We start from the raw sequence: 27,342 nt of genomic DNA on the forward strand, positions 1-27,342 counted from the left end.
GCCGAACACAGTCACATTGAAAAAAACTTCTTTCAACACGTTACCCATTCTGGCTGGCGTATACGCACAAAAGGTCAACGTGCCAAACGTCAAATTTCTGTAGAAAAAAAAAAACAGTAGCAGCTTGAAATATTGATGAAGTCATTATATCAGCATGCACTGTCAGCTATCCAGTAAAACAGTGGGGGACTGAGAAAGCGCACCGTGACCCAATGCTCAACCACATGAGGATTATGAAAACGAACTCAGTACCTCACACGAAGTACAATGAACTAACTGAGTCGGTTTCTGATGCTTGGTCTTCATAAGTGCACGTTTTAGTGCATGACAAAATAGGTTGTTGATCATGCTCATCTAAATTCAGCTACGCTAGTAGCGTTATGCTCTTTTGGATTTTTTTCATCACCATCATGGATGACTGTCCTAGGGTTACTGGCAGGCTGGTCACAAAACATAAATTGATAATCAATGGAGCCCTAAAAAATATTTAATATTAATATGTTAATATAATCTTCGGTTGTGATCAACATTTATTATCAGACGCAACGTAAAATATATCGAAGTATCAATCGGCGATGCATCAATCGTCGTGTGGCAAATTGCTAGATATATAGCTGGTATAGTAGATCCACAGTTTATCGTTACTCGGCATCATCGGTCCTGTAAAATTCGCATAAGTTAAAAATAAGTATTGCCTACTGCCAGTCTGTTTAAATTCGCGTTAGCGCTGTGTACTTTGCTAATCCTAACTTATTTGAGAATAGCTATCAGCGAATAGTGAACATAAAAAAGTCTGCTTGTTTTTTTCAAAAACAAAATGTTAGCTTGCTGCATTACCGTCCGAGTGGCAAAAATTGTCTGTAATATTTACTGCAGTGAAATAGATAATTGTACAAATTAATCGAAGGTAAATTAAAGGCAATCTGCAATAGTGAGCCAGAAGTGATCCTGGTAAACCAATCATTGCTCTTTTTTGCTAGGATCACTTTAATAAGCATCTTATGGTTATTTTCACTTGTAGAATTATAAGCACAGTTTGTATAATTACAGGCCAGTCATTGAAAATTCCGGTCGGATTTTTAAAATTGTCGGTTTATTGTTGCAATGATGAGGCCGACGGAAACACTAGGAAGCCATCAGAACAGCAAACATTCTGATATAGTTTTTGTGAGAATAGCACCGTATTATCCGTACATTTTGCACAGAATTTGTAATCCTAGTTTACATGTATATATATATATATATCAATTAGCGAAATTGCGAGCCTCAGACATCCATAGTGAATGATTTGTCAACCACCATTTGAATAGTTACTGCTATCATCTTGTGTATCGGCATCAAATAGGAACTATCTGGTTCTACCTATTTATTCCTCAGTATTTTAGTCTGTAAATGGAACAAATGAATTTCTAGTCAGCGTTGCGCAACAGGTTCAGGTTTGCCGTAGTTTTATTAAGGCAAAGGTCGTTTTTCATAGACTTGCACGAATTTTAAGCATCTCTAATATCCACCAATTAAAATTTTAAATACTAAATGTTATTTAAAAACCACTAGCTCCGATCTGATTGAAATAGTATTAATAACATTTTGTTATGGCTGTTTGCTGATTTCGGTTAATACTGCCTTTGACTTGTCCTGTCATGCTCATCGATCGTTCCGCTCCTGGCTCCCCTTTCTTCTAGCCGAACTTCTGATCGTTTCATCTGTGCGAAGCATCGAACGCCATCTTGGACAGTACGAGTTCTCCGTATCTCCCCCGCCGCGCCCGTCCCCAAGTAACTCTCCCTTTTCCCTCTCCCTCTCTCCCCACGCTCCTTTAGTTCGGTCGGTCGCCCGCGACGCAGTGGACTGACGCCGATTCTACCACAAACCGCTGTTGCTACTACTATGAAGTGTGCATTACGATGACTGGTTGTGAGGCGTTCAGCCCGTCATCGTAGTGGCTTAGTTGCAGTCGTCGTCGTCGCTGGGTCGACGCCTGGGGCATCCACGGGGTCAGAGGTGTCCGCGTCCGCGGATTGGTGAACGGCGTTAGTACCACTTACCGTTTTGCCGGTAGATGCTTTCTCGTGTGGCAGCACTGTCTATTCATCCGCTGGCCTCTGGCATGACGCCGCCTCGGGCTGCTTAAGCAGGCACTGTCCAAGCGTTACGAACACCTTTTAGCTGTCCGGCCTTTTGATACACATAGGAGAGGACCACATCTGAACGTTCGTTATGACTATGCCTTATGCATATGTTTAATGCAGCAGCACGGCTTCGTATTCGCAGGAACAAATACCTACTGAGAAGCGAGTCAGGATCGGACAGAGAAAGGTAGACCAGAACAGCTCCCATCTATAGAGAAAAAATGAATTCCGCCTGGATTCTGCCATTGCTTTAATCCTTTAAGGCTTAGGGTTTATTCCGGCCAAGTGCTCAGTACGGCTGCAAATAGGACCAATACCTTCTCGCGGTGAGTTCGGCAGTAGTAATAAATCTGTCAAAGAAAACAAGTGAAGTCAGTATAGTATTCGGAATGGGCGAGATCGGACACGTAATTTAGGTCTAGTCTCTGCTGTGATAGTTGCCCGCGTGGACAATATCGCTCTTATTCGCGGGCCATTTCAAACTGCACGACGTATCAGTCCTGGACAAACTATACGGTATATTTGTCAGGGTCAAGATCAATTAGTTGTTTCAGGTCCAAAGCTCAAATCACAGCGTTCGTTGGCATGACGGCCTATGTGCTAATGAAGCAGAGCTGGCTCCGCTGAACTCTCTGCTTGGTAAATGACATAGTCATTTACGAGGTGCTAATTGATGATCCACGATCGCTAACTCAATCGGCAAACATCTTTTTTAATTCAGTTTTTAATAACACGAAGAACGGATATAAAATATCTTAGCAAGGCGTTAAAAAAAAATGGGTAGATATTGGGTTGGAGTAAAATCAAACGTAGCAGGTATCGAATACTAGTCAACCCACTAAGTTGTGTTGTTGTTATTATCATGCGTAGAAGCTGCTATCATATCATCTTGTCAAACCTTCTCTATATAAGACGGATTAATGTCTCGTATTGAAAATGTCATCAATAAACACTGTAAATATGTAGAGAAATTCATGTGAAGGAAAAATGAACCTCATAACGAGGCCACTGACACTGCACGCTAGCTATCGTAAGGATTAGCGACGACTTATAAATATGTATTAGAAAAAAATACATACCTGCATGCAGCCAGCTACGTGTTTGCACGCAGGTATCGAGACTTTGTCAGAAAAAAAACACTAGTGGTAAACAACTCGAGCTTCAGTGTATTGTTGATAATATTTATTCATACATAAATAACTGGAGCTGCTGCTGCTGCTAGACGCGACGGGACGGCATCCATCGGGGTTCGCCCTGCGCACGACAGCGCGGATTTACCTTTAACTTTGTGCATGTAATGGTATCGAAACGGTGCGTGCAACGGTTTACTCGTGAGGTCTTCAGATCTCCTATATCGCAGACTTGACAAGCTTACCGTTACGGAAATTACGTGCGACTAAGCTAAATAACTATTTTTATCGAGAGCTTGACGAAAGTGACCCAGCCTCGTATAGCTTGAGTGTTCGCTTCGGCAGACAAAAAAGGTGTTCAAAGGTGGCTTGGCGAAACAACAACCCAGTCCGTTTCGGCCAATCCTAAAAATGAATAGGCCTCTTCATTCGGGATATACAAGCTGTTTTCTATTATTCGTTTACAATTTATCCTATGATTGATCACTACGGTTTACAAGTCAGAAAAATGGCAATAATCTGTCGGTAAAGATGTTCTTAATAGTAGATAGCATGCGCTAAACATACGGATGGCTTCGAAGATGCTGCGGCGGTAACTTCACTACTCATCAGCGGAAAAAGGAAGGAACACTAAATCATACGTACTGCAAAAAAGAAATAGAAAAGATTACTCGAGGATGCAACACCCATGGTCAGCTAACCAAATTACTCGAAACAAATTTTACGGACGGTTCTATTCTTTTGAACAGTTACTGTACAAAAAAACATATTTAATGTTCCATTGAAGAAAATGCATACTTTGTGGTAGATTGAATGCGGCCGTTAAATTACCTATCCTAGTGGATTAGTAATAACAAACGAACTCATGAGTGAGAGCAGCCGTTCAAAAGTGTCATTTTCTATAATATCGATTCCACATTTTACCCCATATTCAGTCTAGTTGGGCGTGTATGGAAATATCCTTACAAATTTACTGGTTTCATTCACCAAATTAAGGAACATAATAACGAGCTATCGAAGGTTGTCGAGTCGTAGTCGCTTATCGGCCTTTCATCTAGGTTCCCTGTAGAACTGTGGTACGATAACCCGACGAACGGATTGTCAAAAGCTGAGCGTAAAAATCAAGCCCAGCCAAGGATTCTATTTGAATATTAGCTCCTGCTGCTTTTGCCGGCTCTGTTTCGTATTCGTCCCTAACCTACGACGACTACTAAAGTATCAAAACAAAAAAAGAAATTGTGCACTGTTTGCGTGTCAAAGTAGACGTCAGGTTTGCGTCACCGTTCAGAACGATTAAAAGCCTTTGCTTCCGCTTAACTTCGTACTCCCACTTAAGTTTGCTCTAGCCTGTCCTTCCGCTCTTCCCCAAACGAACAAAAACTATGGCAGTTACCAGCGAGTGTATCAGTGGCGAATGCCAATACCCGGCCTGGCCATCCCTTGACGTCAGCGTAAATATCAGCAATGGCGAACCCGATGCTACGACACCTCAGAAGACAATGACATAGGACCATAACATTGTTATCGCTTACCGGTGATAGTTAAACGGCGAGTATGCTCAGGAATGGATTGACTTTCTTCAGCAGCTTCAGTAAGCAGACCATCGATGGGTTGCGTTTCACTTGGGCAACGGAAAGGGCAAATATTTGTTTGACAGGCGCAAGGGGTATCGGTATTGGAAAAGCAGCACTATTATCAAAAAAAGGCAAACGTATATTTCCTAAGGCTATCTACAATTTACTCTGTAGACAATGTGTCTGCCGCTTCTGTACCTAAGCACCCCATACATACGTACAAGCTCACTTCGAAACGGGCCGTCGAAACTCTCCGAATGTCTCATATCGCCGAGAGCGGGGGGAATTCAGGGCTTATGCACACGTAAACGGAACAAATCGTTTCGACGAACAACGTTTGGCTGTGTTGTTGGCTGATTGTAGCGAAAATACAAGACCCAATAGACATATGCATCAAAGTAAGACATTTTGCTCATTGCCACGTCCATATATCAATCAACGATATTCTACTGAATCTATTAAATAATGATAGAGCCTTAGTTTATTTAGGCAGTAGTTCGGCCGAACGCAGTTTAATGAATTGTGCTATTGCTAATGTCATAATTATGATTTCTTTGCCACACGTTATAGAGCTTCTGGCGCGCACTTTCGTACAATGATAATGATAATAATAATAAATGAAACGTTTTGCCGTATCATGGAAGAGCCCTATTTCGTCGCCTCCACAGCAGCAGCGTCATCCACCACAGTAACAGACGGTTGGTTGGAAAATTTATTGCCGATATTCACCTCTGATACCCTTTCTCGCCGAAGAGCGGACGGGTATCCGTTGTTAGTCATCACTGGCCACTGCTTTCTGTCCCCTTCTATGGAATCTTCTTCGACTTCAATGCACCCCTCGCGTGGCTATGTTTGTGCGTGTATGTGTCAGCGGGATTTTCACTATTGTTTGTTACATCGACGGATTGCGCACTTCTCGGTACATGACTGGCAATCTTCTTCAACGGCACGCACACCGCAAGTGAAGCACTCGATAAATAGACCAGCTATATTATACCGAAAGCTATTGCTAGGATAGCTAGATCACAATAAAGTTGTTTTTGGATTACCAATAAAATACGGAAGCGCATGAAATAAACAGAGGAAACAAAGCGAGAAAGGAAGGAAGTCTAAACTCCATATATTCTACCTATGTGAATGTGTTTGATGACCTTTTTCACATAAATACGAGCGATAGGTGGTTATAGACGATCTGGCAGATAATTAAGCCGACCGGATCGTTGTTTCCGCAACGGCATTAATAACAACAAAGAAAAAAAATTAGCATATGCCCTCGCTGGCTTGCCTTTTACCTGAACGCTTCGTGACGGTGAATATCTGAAAAGTCACAGAACTGCTAATGGGTAATCAGCAGAAGCGAAGGATTAACCAGCAACTAGCGATCAATAAACAATTAGTAAGGTAATCCAGTTAGCGCATACGGGCCAGTTATACAAGAGCTTTATTCCGTAGCGCGCTAACTTTAATAGATCAGTTCCTTGTTAGCTGGTTTAGTCCTGTCCTCTTCGATACCTAACTGTCTTTCGTATAGTTCTGCCCAAGTTACCAAATCAAGTAACTATCGCAGAACTATAAGGTCGCGTATCTGATCGCGGCGTGATCTGCGAGGCAGATGCGCCCTTCACAACATACGGCCATCGATCATTGAATTTCAGTTTCGGCGAATGGTTGATACGGCATATTATTACTGCATGTTATGACGCTTCGTAGAGGCGCTCATTTGTTAGAGAAATAGCTGAAAAGGTCAGCAGTCGATGGAAAAAAACAGTATTTTACATTCCGCTGTGTAATCCCATCTTTTGCAAGTTGCGGCGAGGGCTTGAGTAGCCTCAGCCGTACTGCAGGTCCCCTTTTCCGATGACCCCCATAAAGCCTGAAACCTGAGCTTACATAAATGGCGTCGTTTTCGTTTTATTTAGTCCTAGAGGTTACATTCGTACGCCACAAACTACACACGTTGCCTTGTTGAGGAACAGTTAGCAGCAATCACACTAAATTCAATGAACCTTTTCTGAGTATCGTAGACTGCTGGTATAGTTGCTTCAAAGCGAATATTTACCAACCCTTCATTCGACCAAAATGAGTCGACAGCTGTGAATTTCGATCCAAAATGGCCTAATACCTCAGATGATACGTTTCTTGTATATAACGAAAGTGGCAATGTATCGTTTTGTTCCGCTGTCGAATTTTCAATTAAATTTTTAATTTATTTAGGCCAAGAGTAATCAACAACGGCTAATGAAATCACCGGAAAGTCAGGACTCGATCGTTGAGCCTCTTGCCAAAATAATTGTTAGCAGTTCGAGAATGTCACATTTTAAGCCTATCAGGATGCTTCTGATAAGCGAGTTGCAGACACGACTCACGTACAAAATTTATAAATGTACAATAATTTTGGCGGGCACGAATTTTGATGAAGTTAATAATTTAGACTGTATGGAATATACGTTAGAACACTGCGCTCAACACGTCTCCCGACCGACGGGATCTAGACGCATTAAGTGGCTAAATTATTGGTTTTCTGAGTCCGAACTTTAAGATATTTGAAAGTGACTTTTTTTTGTGTATGATGAAGTTGATGGATCAAAGCAAAGTTAAGCTAAACTAGAGCATTTAGATGATAACTTTGCCAAGCAATGAAAATGGAACTGGGGGTCCTAACGTTACAAATCAGTGTTCTATGATGCACGCTAACGAATGTGGGTCTTCTACTTACTGAATTTAAAGCAGAATAATTTACATTGTCAAGTCTATGAAAATGACTGCTATAAAAAACAGGTTCTGAATGGCACAACAATGCAGACCCAAATTCAAATTAAGTGTCTATTTTTATATTTTGCTTTTTAAAAGCATTTTCCAGTAGGAGGTATCCAAGCTAACTATCCGTTATGCTGGCTTTCGTGAAATTTCCCATATATTTTAATGCAACGGTCGACATTCTAAAACGATTTTCACTACATATCAAGTCCGCACGGTCAAAACAATATTGCAACGCCGTTTAAGCGCCCCATATTACGATCACGTTTAGGCGTTTTCAAGCTCAGCCTTTGCATCTTTTTTTTGCTCGTGGGCAAAGTTCATTCGTTATTACTACACGTCGTTCATAGGACACATCCGTCGTCCACAGGGGAAGTGTTTCCTGAAATAAGCGCTATCAAAAATCACACACAAAAGATAATACGAATACTATTATGCAATCGTATATGCATTAGTTAGGCCTTAGAAAAATCATCTCAACTTAAACGTGCGCTGATGAAAATTACAGATGGCTGCTGAAAACAGTATTTCTCTGATCGTTGTCCGAATCTCCTTTTCATTGCTAATTGTTGGCACAGGATACCATCATAGTTCATCATTACCTAACTAATTTCAACGCCTTTGTCCACATTTAAATCTACCCATATCATTGACTTTCTTGGTGATTGCAAGCAAACGGGACACTAATCGATAGCATTATAGACTGTATAATTGAAAATAACGAATTGCAAAGTAATAACTTATCATCTCATTAATTACCTCGAGTGACACACAGTAAAGCTTAACTTATTTTGTTATTTCTGCGAATCCTTATTGTTGGACAATAGTGTAGCCTGTTGAGAGCCTATACGCATTTACATTAGTCGACTGCACAATATCGTCCAGTTACTGACAAAGTTTGTGTCCTGGAAACCGTCATTTTCGGTCGACACTGGGCTTTGACGATTCATTACAAAACAAACAGACGTTTCGGAAAAGTTTCATAATATACAATAGCTGCGCGGAGAAGATGTCCTTCAACGTATCGTTCGTACGAAGTCATCCCCGTGTTTAATCCTATCTAAATCTATCAAAGCGTCACTGACAGCTCATAGCTCATAGCTTCCATTCGGGTAACTCCGATTGGATTTTCTAAGATATCGATCCGAAGAATATCGTAAGAAATACTGATTAATTGTTAGACTTGTACGAAGAACATAATATCGAATCAATGTTTCGTTTTAAAGGCATCCTACGCCGAGATGGATTTTTCAGTATGATTATTATTGCTTTTCAATTAATGAATTAGCCATGTGAATTATGTACAGCACAGACAGGATTGAGGTATCAATCAACTCCAAGCTTCCACGTATCGTTACAAATGTGTGTGTTCGGAATCATTCAGGATGGTGGTCGAACGTAAGATCCAAATAGGCCAAAACTGTGAAGTAGTCGTGAACTGTCTACAGATCAGTGTATTCCACAGTACAGGATTTGGCATTCAAGAATAACGGAATCCTCCGATCTTTTCTGTTTCACCTGCTTCTTGGTCTTCATGCATTTGAGCGACAGCTATGTTCCAACAGCAAAGCTTCGAGCATCAACGCGAGCCGAAGAAGCGGAATCACGCTTGAGAAAGCTGATAAGGCACCGAAAAACTTCACACAGAATCACACGTCATCAGGCCACGCTTCCGGGACACTGGCAGTCATCTGTCGAATGTGTTTTTAGTCTTAGCGACGGCCTCCTCGACGCTTCTCACAGTGACAGACGCTGTACGCACATCTTAGCAGAAAGTTGTATACATGTATATACGCCTAAAGCATCCAAACAAAACAAAACAGGGTTGGTGGCGGCTTTGACGAATAGCTAATCCCCAAAAGGCCTACTCTGTAATACATAATTTTGTGTGTGTGTGTGTGTGTTTGTGTGTGCATAAGGCTCATAAGAAAGGCGCTTTACTGAGCCATATAGTGCCGTGCTATTATCTAAATAATGAATTTTCAATGTCATTTGTAGCTACAGTATATCCGCATGACTGTTTGCGAGACAAAAAAAAATAGCCAACGTCAATACGTAAAAGGGTACCGTATCGAATTTGATCCGAATCTAGTGAGAACGTTATGTCCACGCTAGAAATCATGCCTTATATCTATGGTTTTCTGGTTCTATCGTATGTTACTATGCAGGTATTAGTCATAAGCGTGTTTGGAAAACATCATATAGATCATATCATATGTAATATTTGATAAGGTTATTCTCGGTAATAACAAATATGTGGTACCTCGAAAATACAAAACTGTTCTAAAATTAATACCCTCGTATCTGTATAGATAAATTAGCAGGATATTTGCCGTTTTTTTTTTTTTTACCACAGGTATCCCGAGTCTCGACTAGGCAAACTATTTAATGGTTCAATACCGATTGTGTTGGATTCACTGAAGCAACATTATTTCATTGATCGCGATGGCAAAATGTTTCGTCACGTGCTCAATTTTCTACGTACCGGGATCCTTGTTCTACCGACTGACTTCGCAGAATTAGCTCTGCTCGTGGAAGAAGCACGATTTTATGATATACCATCCCTTAATCGAGCCCTGCAGGAGTATCAGCTGACTAGCTGCAAAAGCAACGGGGCCAGCGGGGATGGCTCTTTATCGACGCCTCAACGTGGCTTCAAAGAAAATGGGCCGGGACCTGTAAACCCGAAGAGAGCCCGGCTCGAGAAAGCCCGCCTCGAAGATCAGAGAGAAGATATTGGATTGCATCAATGTCTTTCGCTCAGTATTTCGCCTGATCTTGGTAAGATAAACAGTCCACATTATAATATAGTAACCTCTGTGAAAGATGTTTTATCAACACAAACTGTGGTTAATGTGTAGTGCTCGGCAGTATGTACCGGATGAATGTGTAGGACAGTTATACTACTTATTATATGTAACGATTAAGCAGATGTGTCGTTCATTGATTAAGATTTGTAGTAAAATTTACAATGTCGGTTTTCTATTCAGAGAATAATTATTTACACCATCTGTCGTTTTACACAGAAATACGACTTCGTCTCCGCCTGTCTTTTTCGCGTCATGCAGACCTGAGTCATTTTAACTTGGAAAACTTTCAGAGGATCATGTCTGCCTTTCGTTCTGGCCCTTTAACAATTTGATGTCCCACTTATAAGCACATTGTTCTTTAATGATCCCTGTCTTTTTCCGTTCTGCGTATTATATGTACTATATACTTAGTAAACAATAATAATGCCTCTCAACGTCTATTCTTCAGCGCTGTGTTTTGGATTCTCTTTTTCTCTTTAGACATTAGTTGCAGTGCTAGGTTCAGTACAACCAATCATTTCGTCGAGATGTATGGATAGCAAAAGTGTGTAACAAAACGGCCTCAATAGGTCAATGCGAATCAAAATTTTTGCATAATTTTACTGCATTAACCTTCCAAATTGGGTTGTGCAATTAGCCTAGACGTTTTCCATATTTTTCTCCTGTAATTCCAGGTGAGAGAGTATTAATCTCCGGTGATCGGGCTTTGGTCGAAGCAGTATTTCCAGAAGTTCTTCAGCCGATCGAAAGTGCCCCTGGAGCAGCCACTTGGAGTTCGCAGGACAGCAAAAGTGTTCTGCGCTTTCCGCTTAACGGATTTACGAAACTTAACTCATTACAAGCTATTGAGCGGCTACTTAACGCCGGTTTTCAGGTATGTCTTCTCGCTTATACCTTCATTTTCAGGCGTCGAGTACATTGTTTGCCCAATGATAGTCGTAGAGCTCCGTTGACGTAGCGTTACGACACCCTCAACTTACTTCGACATCATCTTTTATTATAGTCTTTCAATTGTCCAATTGGCTTGTTTCGATTGTCAAAGTATGCTAACAGAGACGAATACTTTTTTCGGTGATCAAAATGGCTAGGGTCACATTTTCTCTGCAAAAAATTAATATTGTAGAAAACAAAGTTTTACTTCCTTTAACAACTTGAGCTTAGAAACGTTTGTTTCTTCTTCATTATTCCACTAACAGGAATTATGTAAGGCACTTAAAATCAGATTTAATTAAATCGATGATGATCTCATCTGTAACAAGACATGTCATTTTTATGGCGTTTATATCCCCTTTTTTTTTTTTTTTTTTTTCCAGTTGATCTCTTCTACGGCTGGCGGCAACAGTGTAGACGGAACGCAGTTCGCTGAGCATATACACCTTTTCGGACGGCGAAATGAGCAACCTCTATCGCCTCGGAGCAGCCCCGTTAAAGCAGAGTGATCTGCCTTTTGAGTTGATATTGCGCGCAAACGCGAACCTTGCTATTATCACTTTATGAGCCTGGAAAGGCCAGCTAAGAGTAAACGGACGGTTGCAAAGGTTTGGAATGAGAGTAGTAGCTTTTGCCCTAACATCAATACCAAACCACTCTTATAGTTTACCGAACCGCTGCTGTTAAATGGATTTGACATAATAAAATAAGCCAAGATCAGTCCATAAAATGCTAGCGGTATTATGAACGACAGTTTGATTGCATCATCTTCAATATATATATATATATATATATATATATAGCTTGAAAAATTGTTCTATAGTGTTCGTAGGACGTGAAAAATATGCCTAAACTATAACCATGTATTGCTCAATGGCCTGCGAAGACTACGTAGATCATTCAAATTCAAAGACAGCAAATTTGTGAGTTGTACCTTTTAAAAGAAGTTGAGTATTTTCTTCGTTCTGTAATATATCATAGGTTATTTTTATTGTTTATGTGAGGTTTCGGGAACAGTCTGTGTCTGGCTGCAGAATAGAATTCCAATAGATTGATATGGTTTTAGTAAAAGATTTCTACCCTCGACGCTACGCCTTCGACCTTGATTTGTCCCGTAGAACAACTACTGAGCTAATTGTCTTAACAAAGATCATGATAGAATGTAGACCGTTTTCTTTTAGAATATCACCCGTACTGCAGCAAGGAGCACTAAAATCAAATACCAAACCACCTTGCACCATCTACTTTATTGAGTTGAATTCAAGTTAACGTCTTTAGATATTAAGAGGGTACCGTTGAAGGCTGCGGGAGGGTCTTTAGGAATCATTGCATAATATCTTTTAGGTTCTGTTGTTCCCTTTCGGTGTGAGTCCCCTTCGCTGTACATAAACATCTACCTGTCAAGCGGCAAGAACGTTCTACTTACAGGACAAATACGGGGGCAATCATCGTAAATTAGGCGCTCCCCTTAATAGATCGTGCAAGTGCCACGCTGCAATATGGTGAATTTGACTGTGAATGCTAAATTATTACGAGGCAAAAACAAATGTTTATAGTTTAATCAATTAATTAAATGATTAAAACAAGTGGGTCTGAATTAGGCGAATGCGTGGCTTAAGTTTGGTGTGTTAGGATAAGAGTTTAGGTCAGTGATATTAATTCACAACATTAACTACAATTAAAAAGATTATATATATATATATATATATATATATATATATATTGAACACAAATCCTGAGTCATCATCAGTGCACACGGATGTCAAGCTGCCCAGCTGTTAGTTTGTAATAAAACAATTAGGTATAGGCGAAACGTAAATTCTAACAATAGTGCTGATTATACGCATTAAAGCTATCAACGAAACTGTCCAGCACCATAATGCTATGTAAATATATATAATTAAATAAAAAGAGTCAAGGGACTCCCGACTTGAACGAGAGCACACAGAGACGTTTCCAAATCTTTTTAGGTTAGTTACCGAACACTTTTGTACCTATGAAATTGGTAGCTGCTCTCACCGTGCGTGCAAAAAAAAAAAATGATCGAATGCGCCAACTCCGCTGTTCGTCAACCTCGAAACGCCACAGTTAGGCAGTGGGCAAAAAGCACTCAAAGAACCCCGAAACACTTCGAATGGTATTAAGTTTGGCCAAACAGTGAGAAAGGTTTATTTTTAACACATGACTGCACCAGCCCCCTTCTACAACTACGCTATAGATTCAAAAACGCTAGCGACGAAACGGGCGGATGATTATCGCTGCACATTATGCACGTCTTATTATTATTATATATGTCCAAATCTCATTGTTTTCAAGCTATATCGACAGCGTATTATCGGTCCACTTTACAACAACACTCTTTGGTCTTTCGATTCTGAGCCTGAAGCGCCTCAGAGCTTCCGGCATTGAAACTTATGGGTGCTACTACTAACGGCGCTACTAGGTGCGCATGCTCGATCTTTTACTTTCGTAGACGTCTTTCTTGTACATGCGGTATTATATATAGTAGCACGTTCGAATGTCCGCTGTGTAACCACAATTACTTTTCAGTAATCCTGCTATATAGTCATTTTGCATATTTTATCTACTATTTATTGAAAAAAAATTGACGCTTTGGTTTCAATAGACATTTTATATAATTATTATTACCTCCATTCACACATCTTCACCGTTGTAACAACAATAGTTCCGTTAAATTTCAGATAAACGATGAGAATACCTTTCTCTCTCCCTTATATATGTATATATACTAATCATAAGAATTTCTGTTAACTTTCGGTATTTGTTTGTGCAGCGCTGATCCTCAGCTGCTGTACGAAACTGAGCTCTACTTACTTCCTCACACTCTAGTAATTTTTTTTTTTTATATATGCATAGTCATTTTGCAGGTTTGTCATAATACAGTTCATTTCCTCTAATATTTATATCGATGAATAAAGACAAACTCCATTTTATGCTTGGGGCGAAATGTCTCGTAAAAAACTTCGTCAGTTCATATTTATATTTTTTTGGGTTCGGGTCCATTTCACATGCCGCTAGCAAAATTGCTTCCAGCAGATCTGCGTTTGCTCAGATAAACGTACAAGGCACTCTGTTTAACTCTAAGCAACTAGTACAAATTTGGGTCGTGTGCGTTTCCTTCAGTTATACAATTGGTATCGGACAATTATCAATAATCTGCAAACATCTGCCAGCGTATGGAACCTGTTGCATTGTCTCCAATGCTTTATTCACGAGCAGAGACTTCTCATTGGATTTTTTTCACTGACGCCAAACGGTGAAATGTAACAGCCACAGGGCTCACCGATTACCGATCATCGTACGACCGACGGCATATCACGCACGCGTACTTTCACCCGCTTAACGCTTCCCGTTCGATCGATCCATACGCCGCCTTTATTACGTGTTACAACATTAGCTTCTATCGATCCCTTTCTGCTCAAATATATATATATATATATATATATATATATATATATATAAAGACAACCTTGTATTATCTTTCATATTCAGGTACAACATACGAAAACCTATACTTAAGCACACACAGTTACAAATACACAGAAACGCACGTTTGTCTTTAGCGAGATGTTGCCGATGACCAAAAACGGTTATTTTGGCCAGAGGAGCTACTTCACCAAGCGATCATACGGTACACATGCCGGCGTCAGTTGGATCTGAGAACGTGGTCTACGTAGTTTCTAAGCCTTTGCACAACCTGCATACATACTAGGCCTGGTATACAAGAGTACAATATACTATTGATAAATGGTAATCGAGGCAGTGACAAAAAGCACCTATTGTGAATGGCGATAGAAGGTCTAAGACATCAATAACTGTGTACGTGTTTCTGGATCAGTCAGTCATATTTCTGGCGCTATTTCCTATTCTATATCCACCGCGATGATATCCTGTCCTGTCCTATCTAGGTCCTACTTCTATTCATTATGTAGTGCAAAGAAATAATTGTTTTTCCTCTCAACTCTCCGTAGGAGCCTCGGATAAGCTATTGCTAATAATACATCTGACTATGTTTTTGTGTTATTACATATTTCCTTGTTGTGATGTGTCGCTTCCACATCAATTATGATATAAGGCTGGATTTAGTTCCGAGGTTAAATACAAACCGTAATCACTATTCTTATGATGAACGTAGTTCGCGTCATTTTGATCCCGTTCGTTCCTCTCATCCAACGCGAGACACGTCCGAGTGAAACGTCTCATCGTTTGTGACATTTAGAAAAAATTTCAGGTACATCCTTCAGGGGTCAACCGAGAAATCAGTCATCCGTATAGAAACGCTACTTAACAGCCACACAAAACTAGCACCCATTATCATTATACAAATACCCAGATAAGTTCTTGCCGACCATCAGTGACGTTACGTATAGATTTCGGCGCTTTAATTGTGTATCACAACAGGCTTGCAAAGGTAGATTTTCACACAACTGGTAGAGACAAATCGTGCTCGTCCAAATGACTATGCGATTATCGGGTGGAACGTCCTCACTACTACCACGCTCGTGTTCGCTGTTGTTTCACTTTATCATTTCGATGTTACCAATCTGTTTGGTTGTTTTAGTTATCGGTTAGACTGGTGTTCTGCACAATGCTGATTTAGACTACGAAGTTTCTTATACAAACACGCCAAGTTAAAGACCACATCGAAGACGTTGAGGGATCCTATTTTTTTAGGGCGTAGTGCTACCCCCAGAGCTATAGAGCTGTTGTATGAAGCGATTAGCTTGTCCGAGATCAATACCAACCCTATGGGCAATTGCCTGCGCTCTGGCAAGTTCTTCTCGCTCGCGTAAGAACCAATCTGAGCCATCAACGACGGCCAATGCCTGAGGATCAGAGCAGGTTCGACCACTGAGTGCCCGAACGTAGGCCTCACGCCGTCCGCTCCACTCGTGAAGTTCACTCAACGTCACCCTGTTTCACACACAGAAACACAATGAAAGCATACAGAATTATGAACACTTATATAAGTCATGTCAAAAAGCCTACATGAAACTATCTCATGCTAGCACTCAAATCTGCTTTCCGTGGCAGCCAGCAGCGTACATATATATGTAATGTTGTTTTATTACAAAAAATGTAATTGCTTTCGAAGCTTTAAATTCTTATATTTGATATGAAAATGGTGCATCTTACCGAAAGATGCTTGCTGCGTATAGGCGTCCCTCTTTCTGGGCATAGTCGGTGGCTTCAAGGCGAAAGTTCAGTAACTCGCGGAGGGCGTCGCCCGAGAGAATTGACGTTCTACCATTACGTAACTTCAAAAAGTGGTCTCGACATTCAAGCCACCTCGACAGGCACCTAGAGAGAGAGAGAGAGAGAGAGAGCAACACAAAACTATTAATAAGGATGACGTCTGTACCACGCAATGGATAAGCATCATGCGAACGCTTCTAAAGAATGAGCGCGTAATACATAAACAACTACGCTGTTATACATTTTTCATAAAACAAAGCAAAATAACGATTAACCTCATTGTGATGCCAAGTTCCCTCGCAGTCTCAATCTGTGCCAGAGACAGTGTCATCGTCTTGTTGTTCAGTTCCTTAACTTCAACGTCATTCGCTGTCCCGATCTTTGCAATCTGGTTCTCCTTGATGTGGCCATTGCCATTGACGAAAGTCAGAGACGAATCTTTCGAAGTCGAAAATGAGGCATCATTGTTGTTCGAATCCGTCTGATTGTCCATACTGTTATTATTGCCGTTTATACTCGAACACTGTGACGGCATTGGCTGATCATCCTCCATCGACTCGAGCTGATCGCCCATCGTAGCCGGGATCCCGTACGCCAAGGGCGATCCAGACGGCGAGCCATGACGCACCGCATTTTTGAAGGGCGACCGCGAAACTGAATGAAGTGAGTTTCCATTGCTGGGAAACCTGAAGGTATGGGACTCAAATGCAGCGCCTCCGCTTCGACGTGTCTGAATAGCGACCAACAAGTAACACGTAACGACTCGTTAGATAAGTAGATCTATTGCAGAAAGGCTTTAGAGCACTAATTTAATAAAACCACAAGTTTGTTAACACAGGATATACGCTAATCAAGCTGAAAATTACATGCAGTTTAATCGTGCCAAAATAAAGCAAGCAATCTTTTTCATACAACATGCAGGAAATATCAAATAATAATCATACAAATAATAGTAACTTATGTAGTGATGTTACAGTGTCACTAGTAATCACAAACCAGGCCGTACTTTTGTAATTAACCTGATATAACCAGCACATATGTGCGGAACGTAAGATAATTTGTCAATCATTTTTTTCGGGTACATAATCTTTTTTGAGAATCTTGCTCATCATGTCTAGCTGCTGATTGTTCAATGTTCAGCTCAATGAGTATTTCACCCCTCGCATATCACACGTCTTTAGTGGCTACGTTCCATCGTTCAGCCGTTTGGGAAGGGATTGTTACTGGCGATCTAACCGCACAACCAATTATATATGCTAACGTTGATCACGGTGGTTGTAATGGTGGCACAGCGCAGTTAAGTAAGACCACCCCAAGCAATATCAGGTGGCGGCTGGGGTTTGTTTGGGCACCCTGTTTCACCGCAGCAACGTCGCTCCGTAACTCTCTTACCCTGCTGGAAGGGGGTGCCATCACCGCTGTGGCTAACGACGTCGGAGACGACGACGTCGTGGCCACGTTAGTCACAGTGTTGGTCTGCTGGGCAGCACCGACGAGCTCCTCGAGATTGTTGCGGGTTATCCACGTCGAAACAGTTGTACGAGGGATGTTGAATTGGGCAGAGGCAGTCTTACTGCCTTCAGTGAGAGCCACCTTGAGAACCGCCACAACCTTTTCGATCGCCATCTCGCCCGTATCGATTACACGGATACGCGATGACGGCTGCTGAAGTCGATGATACAACATCTGTGCCACGACGTTTCGCCGCCGCAGCAGCGCAGCAGCAGCAGCAGCAGCAGTCGAACGTCGAACGAACCAGCATCGGCATCCATCATGCAATAAGAACATCCAACATGCAACAATATAGTATAAAATAATAGTAATAACAACACCGTTCACTAAACAAATGAAACTATTATCAAGATCAATGCTGATTATGATGTTAAAAATGAAAGAAAAACCAGCGAAAAACTGCTCATAAGTAAAAAGACTTCAGAATCGATAACGCCGACAGAGATATGGACAAAAAGACAACGAATAGCAAGCGCAAATAAAAAATAAGTGAGCATGAACAGAAAGAGTGGAAAACGAAAGTGAGTTCGAAATGGCACTATTTTATTATGGTGTTCCCAATTTTTACAAGATTATCCTTTAGAAAATGTTGTCCGACTGGGACATAAATGTGTATTCTTGGCGGGAACGCATATTCTTTCCGTTGCAAGAAAACCAGAATAAACTTTACGTCGTAAATAGGAGGCGGGCCCTTTAAGGCTATCCCTTGGTGGTATTCGAACAGACATGACGAACATGTAAACACAATCTACTTCGGATTTGAGCTTCCGCGGATTACGGTTACAGGATTGGTAACACTTAGAGAAAAAAGCCAGATCGCTTAACCATCTCGCAGAATTACGAGACATTATCTCTGTAAGGGTTCATGGGAATCTTTCTGCAACAAGTTGACTGCAACAAGTTTTTTTTTTTTTTTTTTAAGTAAGATATTATTCAAGCCACCACCACCTAGCAATCACGCATGCAGTCATTTTCCAATGAATTAACAGATCGCAACACGAAAATATTATAGATAATCATCATGAAATACGTACATATAGTATTTGTTAGATTGTTATCTAACAAATCTTAAATAGTAGAAAAATTATAATCAATAAAAAGTGCAAGATACACAGCGTAACAATAAATCATGCTTCTCTCTAGCTTGTACCATTCTGGGTTAATTGTCCGAAACGCATTTCACCTAAGCTGATTCGGTTTGCATTTCGCTATAGAAATACCTTAAGTGATCAGTAGGTCCTCATTTTTAAGTTACTTAAATATTTGGCAGTCCTCGGGTTCAGCTTCAATTCACGAGCTTGAAGTATCGGCTCCACAGTTTTATTAAAAACTAGCTTTGTCACATTTTACAGCTAGAACAACAGTTGTCTAGGTAAATGCTAAACGCGCCCTGTAAAAGTCACAATTTGTTCTTAAAATTCTCAAAAGTCTCAGAATTATGAATTGCCCAGCTCAACAGACCTTTTCCAGTTCGTCTGCATCAAGTGGTGGAGACCGATGAATGTCTCGAATTTCCACTTTGCGATCCGCTTTATGCTCTGATCCCGACTGATCATCATCGCTATTTTGCACACGACGTATCTCTTCCTCGGTGAAGAATTGACGCATCCAGCCGATCACCTGATTAGGTGGCACCTAAGCGCAAAACACAAAAAGTCCAACACATGATTATCAAAATCATTGCTAAATAACGGGAACAAACAAGGTCATTTAGATGGTTCACAGATTCAATTTATAGCACTCAAATAAGATCTAGGACACAATGAACGACAGACCTATACATAGTCTTCGTTAAATAGGGACCGCGGAAATAAGGCAGACATCATAACCTGTATACATTGTAAATAGTAAATCAAATATCATTGCTTTCCTACCTGGAAAGTTTGGCTGGCTCGGGAAAGTGTCTGTTTCCTAGCCATATCGATAACCTTCAGCATAAAGTCGAGGTACTCGCTGTCCTCATCCTCACCGTCATTTGCATCTCCCTGAAGAGAACATGGAACCAAGTACATTATATAATTCTATCCCTCGTGTGACACCAACTGAAATCTATAGCACCATAAATACAAACATATTCATAATTCAGTACTTTCTAGACACCGCAGTGTGTTACGGCTCGTTAAAATCCGTGAAAAAACGGAACTTCCAATCGACCAAAGAATTACGGTAGGGTACGCTTAGTTAGACGATACAGTTTCCGCAGCGTCAACTCTTTGCTAATAGGCTACGAAAAGTAAAACACTGCCTGAAGCCTTACATTGCCTGCAGTGCGTCCATTGGTATTCCCATTTGCCTCGCTATTAGCAGCCGGCACACCCTCGATGGCTAACGGGGGCACACCCGCGCGCACCCATTGAATGACCTGGCCTTCTCGAACGCTGTACTGTCTAGCGGCACGTTCCACCGAAGTGCGTCGTGCCAGATTGATTATTTCCTCAATCTCCTCTCGACTTTTACCTCCTGACTCACCACTGCGACCGCCTTTCGTCATCTTCTTTCTAATACGGTCTATGGCCATCCGACGAATAACGTTCTAAAAGCAGAAAATTTAAGTTTCTTATCTCTACGGACCATGTCAATACGATGCTTGATTTGCAGCTGAATAATAGTTAGCAGTTCTTCCAAATGATCAATGTAGAAAAAGATTACAAACCTGTGACATGAAGCTATGTACATCGCCGGCACGCATGTTGAAATGTTCGGCTGCTTTCTGCGTCGAGTTCTGGAGAGCAAAGATGACCACTCTGATCTTTTTCTCCACTGTGAGATCGTCCGAAAGAGCCGTTATCTGTTTGACCCTCGGTTCTTTTGATTCTTTCGGGTCCTTAGAATCGTCTTTTGTGGCTAGCTTCAGCGAGATCTTGAGCTTTGGAACTTTGGGAGGCTCGGAGTACCTGCAATTAGTCGCCCGATTTCATGATTTGAACAAACCATGATTTTCGGTAACGGTTTTCCATCTTGTTTAAGCTATATCAAGGCCAACGCTTGATTTGGTTTATCGATTCTGACACGAACACAATAACATTGCATATTTAAGGGCAGAAAATTATATTGAATAGCAAAAAACTTCTAACCAACAAAAAAATTTCCGCTATTTCTATATTTCCGCTAAATATTTGTTTAACAGCATTTTTTTTACGTTTAAATAGAACACTACAAGCTTGCTTTACAGCTAAAAGTGATGAACATCACTACGCAGCAGGCTCACTTATATCATTATCAAATCATTGGCAACAGGTCTGTAACATGGTTGTTGGACGTATGATTGACCGAATGTTTTTGCACTATATAACTCACCTGCGATCCTTATCAGCGCCACCTTGAGATGTTTCAGTATCGTCCTTGTCACGGTCCTTTTTTAGGTCTGCCATGAGGCTCTTCCGTTGTGGCATAAATAAACCAGCCTGTTCATGAGCTTTTCGTCTCCATTTGTACAGCACTGAATGCGAAATGTCTGGATAGCGCAGCTCACCCTCAGCCAGTGAGTGCTCCAAGAGGAAATCCCAAACGCTGCGTTTGAACTCTTCGGTGTAAATCACCGTACCTGTCAGAGTAACGAAGAGGACGCACACGTTAGGGTAACCGTGTGTCGAATTGTTTATTCATAGATGTACTTTCGCTACGTGTACTTCAGGCAATTTGCAACTAATCAACATTCATTTCGCTACGGACCCCTAAGCTTAAGTAATTCGTAACTATTCCCAGCTAAAGTTACTGCTGGCTACTAGTTAGGGGTAACACAGTGTTAGAAGCGCAAAACATGCATTCGCTCGTGACATTTTGACAATTAACGACGTTATTGATCGTAGTAAAGATCTCACTAGAGACACAACGGCGTGCTCCATGAATGATGGTGTCGACTTTGCCCTATTTGGGTAAGTTGAGCTGGTTGCTCTCGCTCCTACGTAAATTGAAAAATTTTAGTTATATCATTCTGTAATTTTTTTACTGACCTTTATTATAAGTCAGCTCAAGCTGTCAGTCTTGGGGTTGATGGCGCGATTTTTATTGATTAAAAAGTTTACAGGCAAAACAAGATTCTACATATGTTTTTGTTCAATAATAATAACAATAATATGCGTGCGGAGGACAAAACGACGTGCAACAGGCGTTTTACGCATCCCTTGATCGGAACATCCGTTAATAGGTAAACGACGATAGCACATTGCTACAGGCTTAAGCAGAGGATGAGGGTTTGTCACGAGGACAGAGGCTGAGTAGGGTCGGGCCGCTCTGGAGATTGAGCTGGGTTGCTTCTTTTTTGTTTTTGTGTAGAACGATTCCGATACCTTTCAACTTACCGCTGTCGTATACCATCTTCTTATCGGACTCCTTTAGCTTGTACGGAATAATCTTAGTCCTAGGTTTCTTTGAGGGAGGCTCCTCATCAGGTCCCCCGGCCATCCCGACAGGATCCATGCAGTCACCGTCCATGGCCATCAGAGGAAGCCGAACCAGTCGGACCTGTATAATTAACAACACTGTTGTTAAAACAATTAGTCTATGGCAGAAATGTTTGGCAATGACGGCATAGACAAAATGCATACACAGACTGCAAGCATTGTCGCTGAGCTCGACCGCCCGATGAAGATCTCGCGGTTTATGGCGAACATTTCAACGAGTGTGAATCACCAATGCTTTTAGGATATTATAGACCTTAAGCTTTCTAGCCTTTCGCACGTAACGATCCATCATTATGTTCTGCAACCATCGCTTCGAATGCTTGGCGTGAATCATGGCTAATACAACATAATAAGACCATACTAACCGACGGCTGAAATTCAAGGGCGGCTTCGGCGAGGCGGGAGTGAGTGGCGGCGCTGATGGAACTTGGTGTTAATCCGGTAGACATGGAAGGGCACGGCACCACGTGGATGATGTCCACTGCCCACAAATGGTGCACGAGTGCCGCCCCTAGTATGCCTTTGAATAAAGTTCAACCATCAGACCAGTAGCTTCTGAAAAAAACCGTTACATTGCGATAATGAGAGGATTTCGGACCCCACAGTACACAATGATATAGCTCTGCAACACCTGCTCTGCAACATTGAGCAAGCGTTTATACACTCGACGGTTAGCGCAATGAGACACCTCAAAAAAAAAGGTATCTTGTTAGAAAATCATTCATCAATTGAATGCGATAAGAGAGCAATATGTAACAATATACAACAACAAAAAACTTTTTTTTTTTGTTATAGTGTTGTTTATAGCGATTTGATAGTGAGGAACAATTGAGTAAAATCACAAATGACAACATTATTCGTGACATATGATTTCTGTGCTCTTGTATCATTCACAGGTTTTGAAACGGTAATTTTTTATCCATGAGCTAGGCCGTCTTAACCACTATATATGGTAATATGCAACTGTGACAAAGCACTCAACTGGTCTACAAGGTGGCACGACGTCTTTCACAGTATTTTTTTTAGTACTCGTAATGGTTAACTCTACGCTACAAATAGATGAATATCTAAAGACTTACTGCGAATAGATGAAAGGACGCACATAGCAACTTTCTCAATTAACAATATTATTCAATAATAAGGAGTATATACTAGTAGTTGAAAAAAAAAAATTTGAGTCTTAGGAGAATTTCTTTTAAATGTAAAAAACAAAAAGAACGTGGCAAAATTTTCTCTACAGGCGAGAGATTCTCCTTTACAGATACAGTACTCTCAACAGACCTTTATTTAATGCAACATCTATCAAAGTTTTACGATTTTACGGATCAAAATCTTCCGCCTTACAAAAGCGTTACTTTTTTTTTTTTACAATGGTAAAGAATTTGAATGTGTGAGACTAGCGCGCCAGTCATATTATGCTCATTCAGTGCATGTATATACCCAGTGTCTTCTAACAGTACCACAACTTGGACGCAAACTATTTCGCTACAAAACATGACTATTTACTTATTCGACCGCCATTCGATATGGCCGAATTGGTAGCAAACAAAATCAAACTTTAATCAGTACTGAACCGCTAGTTTCTGACCGGCACTATGGCCAACGCCACTACAAGCGCGTCGAACGCAACGCGGATCAGCATTAAGACGCAACTCAAATCTTCCTCGTATGTCTTGATGAGATTCGAAAAGGATGGATCCTAGATATCGAGGTTTATTTGAAGCTAGCGTGAACAACTGTTTCCACGAACAATGTAGCCTCACTCCCCCGTTAGCCTTGTGTTTTTACACTTGGCCTCGATGAGATTTCGTCGAGCACTAATCGAACGCTATAAAGTTTGCAATTACGGTTTGAACACTCCACAAGGCTAGTGCCGACCCATTTAGTTACTGCCGCTAAGCATCGAAAATCAAATTTCCTAAATAACTCCTTGTTCTGACGCACAACGCGTCGTCCTTAGAAAATATCGCTTGCCTAAAAATGCGTGATGAAAACGCTCTGCCAAGTTTAACTGTTCTCGTTTTGAAAAGATTTTCTGCAGAGCACACGCAGTCGCATTGAAGTTTTCAACTCACCTTTCCTCAGCCGACGATGAAGCCCGGTTAGACCAGAAAAAACTCAGTTCTTGCTACGGTCTCGAATTCCCAGCTCCCACCCCCACAGACGTCCGTGTTCCTGACACTCGGAGCACATACACATACACTCCCACAGCCCCAATGAAGCATCCAACAGCCGGAGCTAAGTTCGCCGAACTTTGTTGTTGTTTAACTACTCGCTGCTGGCCGTCACCGTGGGGCTTCGTCTCCTGGGCACACACATTCACGCTGCCAATCAACCAGCCAGCCAGCCCCAGCAGCAAGACCACCAAGCCACACTACCGCAGCCGCGGTGACTATAGCTAATGAGTTAGTTTCGTCTACGGGATGTTGATTATTGGATGGGGCCTGCCTCTCACCCTTTGCTGGCTGGCTGGCTGGCTGCCTGCCTGTATAGTTCGCTTACTCGCTCCGCTAGTCTCGGCCAGTTAGTGGCGGGTAAATTCGAAATAAACCGGCCAGCCAGTACCTTACTGGCGCCAAATTCAACAGAGATTACAGAAGCGGCGGAACAACTCTAACAGAGATATATGCCATACGCAAGAATTGAAAGATCAATTTATAATAAGGACTATGGTTTTGTACGGAGGGATATTTATTGAGTTCATGGCAAGCGAGACAATGGCTTTTAGCTACAGCGACTTTGAACTGAAGTGTTCGGCAATGTTTTATGCTCTGTGAAATAAGTTTTTCATACACGTTCTAAAAGTGTTTAGTTTTGTTCAAAACACGTTGTTAACTTATGTAAAATATCGAGATTGATAGCAAAATCGAAACCCCCCCCCCCCCCCTTGACACAATGATTTACCGGGTCTTGGTAACACCTTTTTTTGGAAATGGAACGCGCTAGAGGTTTGCCTTCCTTACAAAGCTTCTATCGTGCGGTAAGATACAAGCTAAATAAAATAATGTATGTGGACAGTATAGATAAGGATTCACGCGTGCAGGAAACTCAAGCATGAATTGCTTGGAGCTCAATGTAACCAATCAAATGAACGTACTTGTACATTGGATCATTAGAAGCAACATAACGTAATTTCATTAAATCATTTGATGTAAACATAAAAATCTTCAAAATCTAAACTCCAAAGATGAACGCATTATTCAGTCTTAACAGAGTAGCTGCGAGCAGGGGTCGCCCTGTTTGTCTGTGTGCAAGAGTAAAGTCATATTATAGAACTACTCAGCCGATTCTAATTTCCGTTACGTTACGGATCATAAAGCAAAAATGATTCTAGAAGAACGGCTCTAGACAACCCTATTGAGCTTCGTCATATGAAAGCAAATCATTAAGCCTGTTTGTTCTTTGCGTGGAAACACTCGTACTCCATCCACTAATCAGCACTGACTCTGCTGCTAATTAACTAATACCCAAGTAGAACGCCGGTCAAATTGTCCAGAAATCTGTCAGCTACATTGTGCTACTTGACGTATTCCTGCACATGGGTCGGCCGTTTTTGCGGTATGGATCTGTGCTCTGGACGCTCGCGCTGGAATTATTTAGAAAAGCCCAGCGTCGATACTTGAAAGTAGTCAAAACGACTCAAATGACAGGCGGATACACATATCTGTAGCCGTGCCGTAAAACGCATCTTGTTTTGTCTGACAATTACTTCTTTCAACGATATATATCATATATTGTTTCTAACGCAATAACACTTTAGTGCACATTTTCAAAATGTGCTTTTCGGCATCCACCAATACGCCTGTCAATGATGTGTCTCGTACAGAGCATACTCATTTATACTCCGGAAAAATTACAGGTTGCCACTGGTGGCATTTATATGCCTTCCTGACTACAGGGTTAGTTTTCGATCCACGCGATTCGCGGAAGTTAATAGTCTTGAGTGTAGCCGGGCCAATTCAAACGTAAGGCCTACTCGAAGCCAAGAAAGGATCAATATATATGATGATGGCTCTGTTCGTGTCTTTAATTGTCTTCATATGCTGTGTCATTAAGGGCCGGGTTTTAAGAAAGATAAAATCGGGCCAACCTTACTGAATAGTGTGAGTTAAAAGACTCTGCTAGCAGCCAGACGAGTGGAACCTTGCTGGGCGTTTTCCGTTCGGTAAATTGACGGGGCGGCGTCCTGGCCTGCGATTTGTACTATAGCGGAATTAGGACCACGAAGGGGAGAAAGGGGCATCTAGAAAAAGCTCGTTTCTGTTTTCTGGAGGTTTAGCTGAACCGTATGTTGTGCTGTAGTCGATCATCATAGCGCAAGTGAAGTCGTCACCATTCAGTGGAAGAATATCTATTTTTACCAGATGCTCTGAGCGATCTTGCTTTGAACAACAGGGACGCGTCGCGTCACACGTTAAGCGTAAATTTATTTTACCCCATTTGATTAAGCACGAATTATTTTTGGGTAAGTGTAAGAAAGCAGCATCTAATGTAATGTAACAAACCTCACTCAATCGCCTTATGATTGCATACGATGATCATCGGTTGTCACATAGAAACAACAACGCAGTTCACTGTTCGAGTAATAATGCTATATTTATATCCGGTGGGGATTCTTTTTTCAATTCTCGACAAACTTCAAAATTTATGCACAGCTGTAAAATGAATATGGTCTTTGGTGTATATGACACAGAGCTTCAAGAGAGCGATTGCCGAAGCCCGCGAAATCGAGTGCGTGTGCGTGCGTTCTTGTGTGTATGTGTATGTGTATGTGTGCAAATCTCAAGCTAATTTGAATAGACGCGTCTCAGATGATGGTATCAAGTCGTGTGAACAGATGTTAGGAAACACTTCACCAGAACATCATTTATATATATATA

At 41.3% G+C, this 27,342-nt stretch overlaps 2 protein-coding genes across 7 annotated transcripts in view; one reads left to right on the forward strand and one right to left on the reverse strand.

Moving 5' to 3' along the window:
- The window catches only part of LOC111250942 (BTB/POZ domain-containing protein kctd15-like), a 78,546-nt gene extending 65,267 nt beyond the window's left edge, over positions 1-13,279 (forward strand). For all 3 annotated transcript variants that reach the window (XM_022806955.2, XM_022806956.2, XM_086990951.1), the window contains 3 exons: positions 9,947-10,371; positions 11,075-11,274; positions 11,714-13,279. In XM_022806955.2, the coding sequence (XP_022662690.1) occupies positions 9,947-10,371; positions 11,075-11,274; positions 11,714-11,839 (751 nt within the window). In that variant the 3' untranslated portion in view covers positions 11,840-13,279. The remainder of the gene's footprint in view (positions 1-9,946; positions 10,372-11,074; positions 11,275-11,713) is intronic.
- Positions 8,316-24,951, reverse strand: LOC111250941 (uncharacterized). Of its 4 annotated transcripts, none has more exons than XM_086990948.1 (13): positions 24,538-24,951; positions 22,828-23,017; positions 22,361-22,523; positions 21,357-21,603; positions 20,713-20,953; positions 20,317-20,592; positions 19,934-20,044; positions 19,521-19,694; positions 17,940-18,233; positions 16,823-17,277; positions 16,488-16,652; positions 10,076-16,265; positions 8,316-9,386 (listed from the first exon to the last, which is right to left on the reverse strand). In XM_086990948.1, exons 2-12 carry the CDS (start codon positions 22,909-22,911, stop codon positions 16,022-16,024), a joined length of 2,454 nt encoding a protein of 817 aa, XP_086847074.1. In that variant the 5' UTR covers positions 22,912-23,017; positions 24,538-24,951; the 3' UTR covers positions 8,316-9,386; positions 10,076-16,021. The 4 variants fall into 4 exon arrangements, with proteins under 4 accessions (XP_086847074.1, XP_022662686.1, XP_086847076.1 ...); XM_022806951.2 differs by having other exon boundaries at positions 22,349-22,523; XM_086990950.1 differs by lacking the exon at positions 17,940-18,233 and having other exon boundaries at positions 22,349-22,523; positions 24,538-24,950.
- Positions 24,952-27,342: the final 2,391 nt, after the last annotated feature.

The sequence above is a fragment of the Varroa destructor genome, unplaced genomic scaffold, assembly GCF_002443255.2.
Source record: "Varroa destructor unplaced genomic scaffold, Vdes_3.0 BEIS01000005.1, whole genome shotgun sequence".
Taxonomy (NCBI): Eukaryota; Metazoa; Arthropoda; class Arachnida; order Mesostigmata; family Varroidae; genus Varroa; species Varroa destructor.